Source organism: Chiloscyllium punctatum, chromosome 49 (assembly GCF_047496795.1).
Source record: "Chiloscyllium punctatum isolate Juve2018m chromosome 49, sChiPun1.3, whole genome shotgun sequence".
NCBI lineage: Eukaryota > Metazoa > Chordata > Chondrichthyes > Orectolobiformes > Hemiscylliidae > Chiloscyllium > Chiloscyllium punctatum.
Genome location: NC_092787.1, coordinates 57,141,077 through 57,154,175, shown reverse-complemented (window position 1 = coordinate 57,154,175; position 13,099 = coordinate 57,141,077). Strand labels below are relative to the sequence as shown.

At 41.4% G+C, this 13,099-nt stretch overlaps 1 protein-coding gene across 3 annotated transcripts in view; it reads left to right on the top strand.

Moving 5' to 3' along the window:
• The window catches only part of LOC140469210 (uncharacterized), a 380,785-nt gene that overhangs the window by 347,943 nt on the left and 19,743 nt on the right, over positions 1-13,099 (top strand). For all 3 annotated transcript variants that reach the window (XM_072565525.1, XM_072565524.1, XM_072565526.1), the window contains 3 exons: positions 707-760; positions 846-899; positions 1,792-1,845. In XM_072565525.1, coding sequence (XP_072421626.1) covers positions 707-760; positions 846-899; positions 1,792-1,845 — 162 coding nt within the window. The remainder of the gene's footprint in view (positions 1-706; positions 761-845; positions 900-1,791; positions 1,846-13,099) is intronic.

Sequence of the window (13,099 nt, the reverse complement as noted above, 5' to 3'; positions counted from 1 at the left end):
TGTTCTTCGTGACCTGCAACACATTATCAATGAGGATGAGCAGCTCGCCAAGACCTTCCCCACACCTCCACTGCTCGCCTTTAAACAACTGCCAAACCTCAAACAGATCATTGTTCGTAACAAACTGCTCGGCTTTCAGGACAACTCCATACAACGCTGACACAGTAGATGCTGCAAGACGTGTCAGAGTGTGGACATGGATACCACCATTACCCATGGGGAGACCTCCCACCATGTACATGGCAGGTACTGATGCGACTCAGCTAACGTTGTCTATCTCATACGCTGCAGGCAAGGATGCCCTGAGGTGTGTTTCATGGCGAGACCAAGCAGAGGCTATGGTATAGGATGAATGGGCACTGCACAACAATCACCAGACAAGAGTGTTCGCTCCCAGTCGGAAACCTATTTGTTAAAATGACATTTATGATTTTGTTAAAGACAGCAGAAAGAAATACCTTACTCATTTCCTTCAATCAGCACAACTAATATCAGTTGATGTCGAGAGTGTGGCGCTGGAAAGCACAGCAGGTCAGGCAGCATCTAAGGAGTAGGAGAATTGATGTTTCGGGCATAAGCCCTTCATCAGAAACCATTTTCATAATGCAGAGGCTCTCGGTATTTTTTTAAATCTCAGATGAACCATCAGTGTAAAAGTGCAACATAACTGGGAAGAGATTAATTAAGTACTATGTTGTGTCTACAGGGAATGCCAGGACTAAAAGGAGACAAGGGGATTCTTGGTCTGAAAGGTCTAAAGGTATCATTTACTTTTACAATAATTGCTTGAACTGTCAAGAATTGTCACCTAACTTACCAAAGCTAAAATGTCTCTTTTGTGAAAGGGATTAATGGGAGATTCAGGACTTCCTGGGCCTCTTGGGGATCAGGGGAAAAAGGTATGTGGAAGAAATTTAACTACTTATTAAGTCTAAACCAAGCTTCATGTAGTTTATTGATTAGTTTTACTTCTGATGTTTAATTAAGAGCTGAGCTTGAAAAAGCAACAAACTGTGACAATAATGTTAGCTAAAGTTCAAGTCTAGTGTGTATGATACCCCTGATGTTCCAGTAGATGCTAGGAGACTTGGTAAAGAGAGCTATGTTTGATTCTTTGTCCATGCTAACTTAGCTCTCATCAGCCAATTACTGGCAGAGTCAAAGATTATTCTCATGCTACGGTTGCCATATTTCAGACTGGAATGTGGATGTAAATGGAAGAAAGATGAGGGGAGAGTTTTGCTCACCAGTGATCTCCACTATTGACAATAGACCGATCAACTTAAATGGCTAGGTTAACATATGAAGAATGGCAGAGATACCAGAGAGCTGTCAGGTCCCATGAACCTTTGGCTATTAATATTAATTGAAGCTTTTGTTCTTAATACTGTCTTATTGTTTAGCCTTCAAATTTTCTGAGACTGTTTAGTTTTCCATGGAATTAATGCAGTAAGAAACAGTGATTTTAAAAAAAGCATTATTATAGATAAAGTCTCTGGAACAGTTTTAGGATTTATTTATATTCTGATAGACCTAACCTTGGACAAAGTGTTATACCTATTCTCAAATACTATAGGCCTCTACATAAACCCTGCTACATTTGAATTCTATTTAAAAGAACACTTTTGGCTTAACAGATAAACACACATTGTTAAGGTAGTATCGCCTACAAAATCCACTATTAAAAGAATATTCCTTTGGTTCTCAGTGATAATGTTGCATGGTGATGAGTAGGTGCTTGTTCTGAAAGGATTATAGTCTGAAAGCATTTTTGTTTCTCAATGTTTAAAGGGGAATCCAGGATCCAAAGGTCTCCCTGGAGTGCCAGGTCGTAAGGGTGAACAGGTAAATAGCCTAAACTTAATTGAATGTTAAACATAATTAATAGAATGAATTCTGCATGAGCCCATCAACAAGAATTCTGATGACAGTGTTATGTATTTGGGCTTGTCAACTTTGCCCTGTATTTTCCTGATTGGCTTAATATCTATCTGTCAGCTTCAGTTACCCTATAGTGGAGGTTGTCATTTCTGTCTAATATGTAGGCAGTTGATGGACAGGGCAGGGGTAACTGAGCACCCTTGCCTGTACACTGGTTATCAGAAGGTATTACATAATGTCGCCTTCTTATCAAACCATGAAATGGATACACAGCAGAATGAAATGCAGGCTTTTCAGCAACAAGATGTTTCATTTTCACAAGACCAAAGTCAAAAATATGAATAGTTTTACACTCATTGAGACATAAAAATAATAAAATAGCTTTCTTTGTAAATATAAGGGATGATTTTAAACTAACCTACAGTTGGATTTTTACAGGGCCATCCATTTGACACTAACCAATTTTACTGCCTTATGAATTTAATGGAAAGTAGAGTATTAACAAATTAATGATCTGATTGCCGTCTGTTGCTTGTCAAACAAGCTGGATTAAAATTACCCAACCTCTCAAAACTGACGTTATCCACAACATAACAATACCTTCTTGTCCTAAACTAGATTACAGATTGATTGTTGCTTGTGTGATTCATGACTGATTGAACACTGACCCCAACATGATCATGTGAGAAGCATAATAATTACTGAGCAAATCATCGAAGATTCAGTGGCTGAGTCTCCTTCTCAAAAGAATCTAAATATCACTGTCATTATCTCAAAGTGATCGCTCCCTTTGTAGTAAGATCAGACAACTTGCAAATGCAAAAGGAATAGATTAGATACCTCCCTTGATTCCTCACCTGATAAGCCTGACATGTGACTCCAGACCCACAGCAATGTGACTGACCTTTTGCTGCTCTCTGAAATTGTTTAGCATGTGAATGCTCATATACTAATGCCTGTATGTTGAATTCGGTAGCAAAAGACTTTCAGAGATTTACAAATGTGTTCTTGTAAATCTCTGGTTTTGCACAGATATCGATTTCCACCTTTCCATTCTGGACCTTTACTCTGGCCAGAACCTGACCCGCACTGTGAAAGAGCTCAGCACATTTTTTTGTCAACACGCCATCAGATGACCCAACTAAACAACTAGACAACAAACACTGGCAAGCACTGCCCACCAGTGGAAATGCAAAGAGCTTAGGCCCGCCTCACTCTCTCCCTACATTTTCCTTACCTTTGATGGTCTGCATTGTCCTTAATGGTTTTTGCATATAAATGCATCAGTTGGAAAGCACAGTGATTTCTTGGTATTGGTTAATCGATGAAAAATACCTGGGTAATTTGGTAGCGGAAGAAACATAGTTCACTCGTAGGCATTCAGTTGTAAGAGCACTCTGTATATGACAAAAGAAATGCCGAAAGCTCAGGGTGTTCTTGTGGTACAGTGTTCTTGTCCCTAATCCTGATCCAGGAGGGACAGGTTCAAGTCCCACCTGCTCCAGAGGCGTGTGTTAGCATCTTCTAATGGGTTGATTCAGAAAATAACTAGACTAATGTATTAATTAAAGGGATGCAGGTCCACCAGCAATTATTGCCCATCCTTAATTACCCTGGAGAAGGTGGTAGTGAGCTGCCTCATGAGCAAATGATGAGGGAACCAACAAGAGGGACAAACCTAACTGAAACCACCTTCACCAATTTACCTGTAGCCGGTGCATCAATACATGACAACATTGGTACAAGTAACCACTGCCTGATCGTTGTGGAGATGACGATGCCCTGCATTGTTGTTGTGTTGCGTACTACTTTGCTAAAAGGGATAACATTTGGAAGTGAGTTAGCAAACTCAAAATTGGGTATGCATGAGGAAATGTGAGATATCAGTCATCATCACTGGTGAGATGGATGACTCTTTTCCACTCTCCGGGTGAGTCCATAGGTGGCGGAACTGACCAATGCTCTGTTACACTTGGGACAGGTGTTGGTCATGGGAAGGGGATGAGTGTGGCAGCAAGCCCCTTTCCCCTTTTTTGTCCTGGCTTCCACATTTTCCCGGCAGCAAGTCTCAAGGTGCTCGACGCCTTCCCGGATGCTCCTCCTCCACTTTGGACGATCTTGGGCCAGTGATTCCCGGGTGTCAGTGGGAATGCTGCACCTCCCCAGTAAGGCCGTGAGGGTATCCCTGAAGTGCTTCCTCTGTCCACCAGGGGCCTACCTGCTGTTTCAGAGCTAGGAACAGAGCACTTGCTTGGGGAGTCTTGCATCGGTCATGTGGAAGATGTGCCCAGCCAATCGGGGGTGGGGGGGGTTCATTGTCTCGATGCTAGGGATGTTGGCTTGATCAAGGACGCTGGTGTTGGTGAGTCTTTCTTCCCAGCAGATCAATATGAGTAGTAGTAGAATTATGTGCAACCACAAACTCTCACCAACATATTCTGCTCTCTAATGATATCATCAAGCTGCTGATCAACCCTGGTGCAATGAAGCATGCAGGAGTGTATGCTCGGAGCAGCACTGGGCATACCTAAAAATGAGTGTCAACCTGATGAAGCTGTCACACTGGACTACAGGCTTGTCAAATAACGTAAGCAGCATGTGCTACACAAAGCTGAGATCCCAAAAGCAACAATCTTTGGATCCAATCTCTGCAGTTTCACTACATCCAGTTGTGAATGCAGTGGACAATTAAACAACTAACTGGAGGTTGAAGCTCAATAACTAGCCCCGTTTTCAATGAGCCCAACATATCAGAGCAAAAGACAAGGCTGAAGCGCTTGCAAATATCCTCACCCAGAGTGGCAAGTGGATGATCCATCTGAGCCTTCTTCTGAGGTCCAGTATCATAAGATACCAGTTATCAGTCGATTTGATTTACTCCACATGTTGTCAAGGAAGGCTTGAAGACACTGGATATTGAAAATGCTGCAGGCCCTGACAATCTTCTGCTAATAGTACTGACAGTCTGTGCTCCAGAACTAGCCACATCCCTGTTCCAATATTGTTACCACACTGGCGTATGTCCAGCAACACGGAAAATTGCCCAGATACGCTCTATCCACAAATAACAGAACAAATCTAGCCGAGCTAATTATTCCCCCATCAGTCTATCCTCAGTCAACAATCCAGTCAAGTGACATTTATTCAGAAATAACCTGCTCACTGGCATGTAGTTTAGACATCACCAAAGCCATTTAGCTCCTGGCCTGAATTATAGCCTTGACTAATCATGGTCAAAGATCCTGAACTCTAGAGGTGATGCGAGAGTGACTGCCCCTGACATAAAAGCAGTTTTTGACTGAGTGTGGCATCAAAAGCCCTGGCAAAACTGAAGTCAATGGGAATAAGAGAGAAATTCTCCACAGATTGGAGTCATAGCTAGCAAAACGTCACTTAGCTCCAGATTTCAATGCAGGAGATCATCAGAACGTTGCCCTTGTTTCAACCATCTTCATCAATGACATTCCCTCCATAATATGGCCAGAAGTGGGAATGTTTCCTGATGATCGTACAATGTTCAGGTCATTTGTGACTCCTCTGACAGAAGGACATCAGCAAGAAATGAATGGGAACACCACCCACTTGCACATTCCTCTCCAAACTACACATCAGCCTAGTTTGGAACTATAATACCATTCCTTTGCTGTCCATGGTTAAAGTCCTGGAACTCCCTACCTAATAGCATGTGAACCCCACATGAACTAAAAGAAGGCAAGTCAAGACTGATGCTGGTATCCTGTCACTAAGTCACCCTTTATTTCCACATGGAAAGTCCTTGACAGTGATCCAGCCATCAGAGCCAGCTCTCAGAGTGAACAGAATGTCTGACACTCAGGTTCTAATCTGTCAGCCAGGGCTCCCTGATTGGACCAGATTAACAGCCCCAATCAGGGAACTCCTGTTCTATGAGGTCTACCTTAGAATCACTACAAAGACCATCTTCTCAATGGAAATTAGCAATGAAAGTCTGTCCTAGCAAATGATGCCCACATGAGATAATAAATAGAATTCTATGGCATAAGATCAGAATCATAGCTCTGTCCAATTTAGTTTGTTCTTTGCAATTTGCATTTATTAAAAATGCTGCACCAAGCCTGTGTAGAACTGAATTAATGTATTTCATTTGGAGAAATCTGCTAGCTCTTATACCATACATCCCTCCATTTCTTTTTCTCTCCTGTTTAATGTGGCATGGGGCATTTCTATGTCATAAGCATTTAATGGTGTTTTCTGGATGGTCTCAAGAGATACTGCATTATGTTATGAGGAATAAGTGTGCAATCATTCCCATGTTTATATATGATGTTCTGTATATCAATGTATTTTTATATCTGTACAGTCAATCATGTTTGTGACTTGTTTAGCTTACTGCACAAAATAAACCCATAACATTGGCTCCAACACATGCTCAGTAGCTCAGAATCCTGATATAAATCTTTATTGTAAAAATGAGTTGAGTTCACATCAAGTGTTTTCTTCATTGGAAAGAATCAGACATTGTAGAAATTAGGACATTAGTGATTATCTTGATAAAACTTTGAAATAAGCAGCAACTCTGTGTTAATTCCCTCACATCTGGCCTCCAGGATTTGAGCTTTGCATTTTTAACATAATTGCATAAGCTAACTTTTGGCTTACTTGATTCACATGTTCTGTTGCTCACAGACCAAATTTAAAATTGACTCGGGAAAGGAGTGTTCAAAAGCTTTATATATTGCAGTGACAACAAAGCATTATTTAGCCACAAGGGGGCATCTCCTGGCCATATCTAAGAGAGCTGAGATTGCTTCCTTGCACAATATTTATCAAAATGAAAGACATTTATTCTTGTCATTCTGCAACTTGAAAATAACAACAAGCATGAAATTAGGCAACAGAGTCGTAGAGATATACAGCACGGAAACAGGTCCTTCAGTCCAATACGTCCGTGCTGACCAAATATCCTATTTAAATCTAGACCAATTTGCCAGCATTGGCCCATATCCCTCTAAACCCTTCCTATTTGTATACCCATCAAGATACCTTTTAATTGTTGTAATTGTACCAGCTTCCACTACTTCCTCTGGTAGCTCATTCTTGCACCAAACTCTACATGATAGTATTGCCCCTTAGAACCCTTTTAAATTTTTCCCATCTCACCTTAAACCTATGCCTTCTAGTTTTGAACTCCCCCACCCCAGGGAAAAGACCATTTCTATTTCCCCTATCCATGCTGTTCATGATTATAGAAACATCTATAAGTTCATTCCCTCAGCCTCTGATGTTCCAGGGAAACAGCCCCAACCTATTCAGCCTTTCCCTATAGCTCAAACCCTCCAACCCTGGCAACATCCTTGTCAATTTTTTCTGAACTCTTTGAGGTGTCGCAACATCCTTCCGATAGCAGGGAGACCAGAATTGTATGCAATATTCTAAAAGTGGCTGAATCAATGTCCTGTACAGCTGCAACATGATCTCCCAACTCCTAGTCTCAATGCACTTACCAATAAAAGCCAACATATCAAACTCCATCTTCACTATCCTACCTAGGGGCTTGTAGATGGGGAGGTACCAGTATTGGACTGGACTGGACAAAGTCAGAAGTCACATGCATCAGGTTAGAGTCCAACAAGTTTACTTGAAATACAGAGCTTTTGGAGCGCAGTTCCTTTCTCAAGTGGTGAAGACGCAGATGGAACAGTTTAGTTCTGAATTTTCTCGAGTTTAGAAGAATGAGAGGAGATCTAAAATGCGAAAGGGGATTGACAAATATCAATTTGTTCTAAGATCTCTTTGTTCAAAATCATACCCCAGGACCTTACTACCTTGTGAACATCACTGGTTAATCAGATCCTTCTGTTGTTATCCTTTACCAGTAATGGTATGCTAATATGACATGTTTCAGGAGCTATGTGACTCCAGGTCTGAATAGTTTGGATGCGAGCATAAGAGGTACAGTTAGTAAGTTTGCAGATGACAAAAAATGGGAGGTGTAGTGGACAGCGAAGAGGGTTACCACAGATTACAACAGGATCTTGACCAGATGGGCTGAGAGGTGGCAGATGGAATTTAATTCAGATAAATGTGAGGTGCTGCATTTTGGGAAAGCAAATCTTAGCAGGACTTATACACTTAATAGTAAGGTCCTAGGGAGTGTTGCTGAACAAAGAGACCTTGGAGTGCTGGTTCATAGCTCCTTGAAAGTGGAGTCGCAGGTAGATTAGATTAGATTAGATAACTTACAGTGTGGAAACAGGCCCTTCGGCCCAACAAGTCCACACCGCCCCGCCGAAGCGCAACCCACCCATACCCCTACATCTACCCCTTACCTAACACTACGGGCAATTTAGCATGGCCAATTCACCTGACCTGCACATCTTTGGAGCGTGGGAGGAAACCGGAGCACCCGGAGGAAACCCACGCAGACACGGGGAGAATGTGCAAACTCCACACAGAGAGTCGCCTGAGGCGGGAATTGAACCCGGGTCTCTGGCGCTGTGAGGCAGCAGTGCTAACCACTGTGCCACCGTGCCACCCACAATAGGATAGGATAGGATAGTGAAGAAGGCGTTTGGTATGCTTTCCTTTATTGGTCAGAGTATTGAGTACAGGAGTTGGGATGTCATGTTGCGGCTATACAGGACATTGGTTAGGCCACTGTTTGAATATTGCATGCAAATCTGGTCTCCTTCTTATCGGAAAGATGTTGTGAAAGTTGAAAGAGTTCAGAAAAGATTTACAAGGATGTTGCCAGGGTTGGAGGATTTGAGCAATAGGGAGAGGCTGAACAGGCTGGGGCTGTTTTCCCTGGAGTGTCGGAAGCTGAGGGGTGACCTTATAGAGGTTTACAAAATTATGAGTGGCATGGATAGGATAAATAGACAAAGTCTTTTCCCTGGGGTGGGGGAGTCCAGATCTAGAGGGCATAGGTGTAGGGTGAGAGGGGAAAGATATAAAAGAGATCTAAGGGGCAACGTTTTCACCTAGAGGGTGGTACGTGTATGGAATGAGCTGCCAGAGGAAGTGGTGGAGGCTGGTACAATTGCAACATTTAAGAGGCATTTGGATGGGTATATGAATAGGAAGGGTTTGGAGGGATATGGGCTGGGTGCTGGCAGGTGGGACTAGATTGGGTTGGGATATCTGGTCGTCATGGACGGGTTGGCCGAAGGGTCTGTTTCCATGCTGTACATCTCTATGACTGTATAACTCTATGACCTTTCCATTAAGTTTTGTAAGTCCTGCCCTGATTTGCCTTTCCAAGATGCAGCACCTCACATTTATCTAAATTAAACTCCACCTGCCAATGTTTTCTTCTTAGTGATGGATTTAATGTAGAAATAGCATTCACAAATATTTAACATACAATTTAATCTCTGATATTGGAGTCACATTTGCACCATTAGTGCTATTTGATTATTCATTTATAATAAGCTGTGAACTATGAATGATCTAAATTAAGTAGGATAATTAATTTGATTTTAAAAATACCAATGCATAGCAAATGGTTGTGAAGCTTCACAGTTTAGACCTTTCTATCACTTTTGGAATATTGGGTGCTATTCTGGTCTCCCTCCTATGGGAAGGATGTTGTGAAACATGTAAGGGTTCAGAAAAGAGGTGGTGGTGGAGGGTTGTTTTTCAGACTGGAGGCCTGTGACCAGTGGTGTGCCACAAGGATCAGTGCTGAGTCCTCTACTTTTTGTCATTTACATAAATGATTTGGATGCGAGCATAAGAGGTACAGTTAGTAAGTTTGCAGATGAGACAAATTTGGAGGTGTAGTGGACAATGAAGAGGGTTATCTCAGATTGCAACAGGATCTTGACCAGATGGGCCAATGGGCTGAGAAATGGCAGATGGAGTTTAATTCAGATATATGCACGGTGCTGCATTTTGGGAAAGCAAATCTTAGCAGGACTTATACACTTAATGATAAGGTCCTAGGGAGTGTTGCTGAACAAAGAGTGCAGGTTCATAGCTCCTTGAAAGTGGAGTCGCAGGTAGATAGGATAGTGAAGAAGGTGTTTGGTATGCTTTCCTTTATTGGTCAGAGTATTGAGTATAGGAGTTGGGATGTCATGTTGCGGTTGTACAGGACATTGGTTAGGCCACTGTTGGAATATTGCGTGCAATTCTGGTCTCCTTCCTATCGGAAAGATGTTGTGAAACTTGAAAGGGTTCAGAAAAGATTTACAAGCATGTTGCCAGAATTGGAGGATTTGAGCAATAGGGAGAGGCTGGGGCTGTTTTCCCTGGAGTGTCGGAGGCTGAGGGGCGACCTTATTGAGGTTTATAAAATTATGAGGGGCATGGATAGGATAAATAGACAAAGTCTTTTCCCTGGGGTTGGGGAGTCCAGGTCTAGAGGGCATAGGTTTAGGGTGAGAGGGGAAAGATATAAAAGAGACCTCAGGGGCAAGTTCTTCACGCAACATTGCAACATTTAAAAGGCATTTGGATGGGTATATGAATAGGAAGGGTTTGGAGGGATATGGCTGGGTGCTGGCAGGTGGGATTAGATTGGGTTGGGATACCTGGTCGGCATGGACAGGTTGGGCTGAAGGGTCTGTTTCCATGCTGTACATCTCTATGACTCTATGACTCTGTGTTGCCAGGATTGGAGGGTTTGAGCTTTTGGGAGAGGCTGAATAGGCTGGGGCTATTTTTCCTGAAGTGTTGGAAGCTGAGCGGTGACCATATAGAGGTTTATAAAATCATGAGGGGCATGGATAGGATAAATAGACAAAGTATTTTCTCTGGGTTGGGGAAGTGCAAAACTAGAGGGCATAGGTTTAGGATGAGGGGGAGAAAATTTAAAGGGACAAAATGGGCAACCTTGCCTGTATGGAATGAGCTGCCAAAGGAAATGGTGGAGGCTGGTACAATTATACCACTTAAAAGGCATCTCGATGGGTATACGACTAGCAAGGGTTTAGAGGGATATGGGTCATGTGCTGGCAAATGAGATGAGATTTATTTTGGATATCTGGTCGGTATGGATGAGTTGGAGCAAAGGGTCTGCTTCCGTGTTGTGTAGCTCTATGACTCTTAGATGTTATGTTGCAGATGATGTCGTTTCTAATTCATTTGAAACATTACATTGTCCTTCTCAGAGCCAACTAACTAACATTTAATGTAACGTTACAATGTTCATAAGAACTTGGAGCAGGAATAGGCAAATCATCCCCTTGAACTTGTTCTGTCATTCAATATGTTTAAGGCTGATCTCATCTCAGCTTCAATTCCCCTTCCCTGACCAGCCCACCTTTCATAACCCTTCAACCCATTATTAATTAAAAATCTATTTAATTCCTCCTTAAAATTACTCCATGTCCATGTATTCACTGCACTCTGAGGAAATGAATTCTACAGGTTCATGACCCTTTGAGAGAAATAATTTCTCCTCATTTCTGTTTTAAATCTACATCCCTTAACGTAAAACTGTGAACTCTCATTCTGGATTCCCCATCAAGAGGAAACATCCTCTCTATGTCCACTTTGTCAATCCCCTTTAACATTTTACATCTCCTCTCATTCTTCTAAACACGAGAGAATATAGAACTAAACTGTTCCACCTGTATCTTTACTACCTGAGAAAAGAACTGCATTCCAAAAGCTTGTTATTTCAAATAAACTTGTTGGCCTCTAACCTGGTGTCATGTGACTTCTGATTTTGTCCAGCCCAGTCCAACACTGGCACCTCCCCATCTGTCTTCATAAGACAAGCCCCTCATCTTTGGAACTTCAGGTATGGTCTCACTAATGACTTATAGAGTTGCAGCCACACTTTCCTACTTTTATACTCTACTCCTTTGGCAATAAATGTCAAAATTTCATTTCTTTCCTTTTGACCTGCTGTGCCTGGATAATGGTTTTCTGCAATTCATGCATGAGGACACCCAGATCCCTCTGCACCAAAGCACTCTGAAGTTTCTCTCCATTTCAATGATATGTTGTCTTTCTGTTCCTCTGAGCAAAAAGGATAACCTCTCATTTATTCGTTTTAAACTCCATCTGCCATATTTTAGCACATTCACCTAACCTATCCATATCCATTCGTAAATTTCTTATTTCTTCAGTTCAGGAGCTTTTTTTAAAATCAGATTTCAAGGTGATTAGAATTCAAATAGGATGAATACTGATTTTACCAAATGATTTAAAGGGGTGATAATGTGGAATAGAAACTATTCAGTGTACAATTTATATCACTTGTGGAATACTATCATTTGGTCTGCCATTGGATCCAATCAAGAATACAGAATTTTGCACAATATTTCAATTGTGACCTTGGAGACTGCATTAAAATGAAATGTCATAGGATATAATCTGCCTTGTTTACAACACAGAGCTGGTTTACTCTGTGTCCAGCTCAAAATATTAAACAGTAAAGTTGGGAAAATTGGTACATTAGTTGTCTCAAGTTTGTATGTTCATTTCACCCGTTAAAACATGGCTTTTATTTAAGGAATTTGAACTTTGGATTTGTTGCTAAAGTGAACCAGATTTTTTTTAAAATGGAAATCGGTGACAGTTTCCTGACAGCATTACTGAGACTAAGTTTATTAATTAAATTCAAATTCCACTCGAATCTGAGGTAGAATTTGTACCTGTGTCCAAGGAGAAGTAGGCTGGGCCCCTAGATAGCTGGTTCAGTGACATAGCAACTATACCACACCATCCCCTGTCAGAATCATGGATATCACATCTGAAGCATTGTGAATCTTTGGAATTCCCTGTCCTTTGCAGCAGTTGAGGCTACTTTACTGAATATTTTTATGGCAAAGAGAGATAGATATTTGGAACAGTAAAGAAATTCAGGGTCATGGTGAGTGGAGCTGAGGCCACAAAAAGGTCAGCCATGATTTTATTGAATGGCAGAACAGGTTTGACGGGCTAGATAACCTATTCCTGCTCCAATTTCTTATGTTATTATGAATTGGTTTTCAGTCATAAAGAGCAGCATACTTACAACAGACTCAAGGGACTGAAATTAGGCTGTTGGTAAATGTACATCAGTGATTCACTCACTTGAACTTTCCATTCAGATAATTTATTATGGATTCAATTGTTAAGAATGAATTTGGAGACCCGAATTAATCAAAGCTTCAGTTTAATTAATTTATTGGAAAATATTATGTGACAATTGTTATTAATGCTTGCACCAAAAGGAAGAACATTGCAATAATTAATCATCTGCACACCAGGAACGTTAAAATTTCAACACAGTAGCAAATGA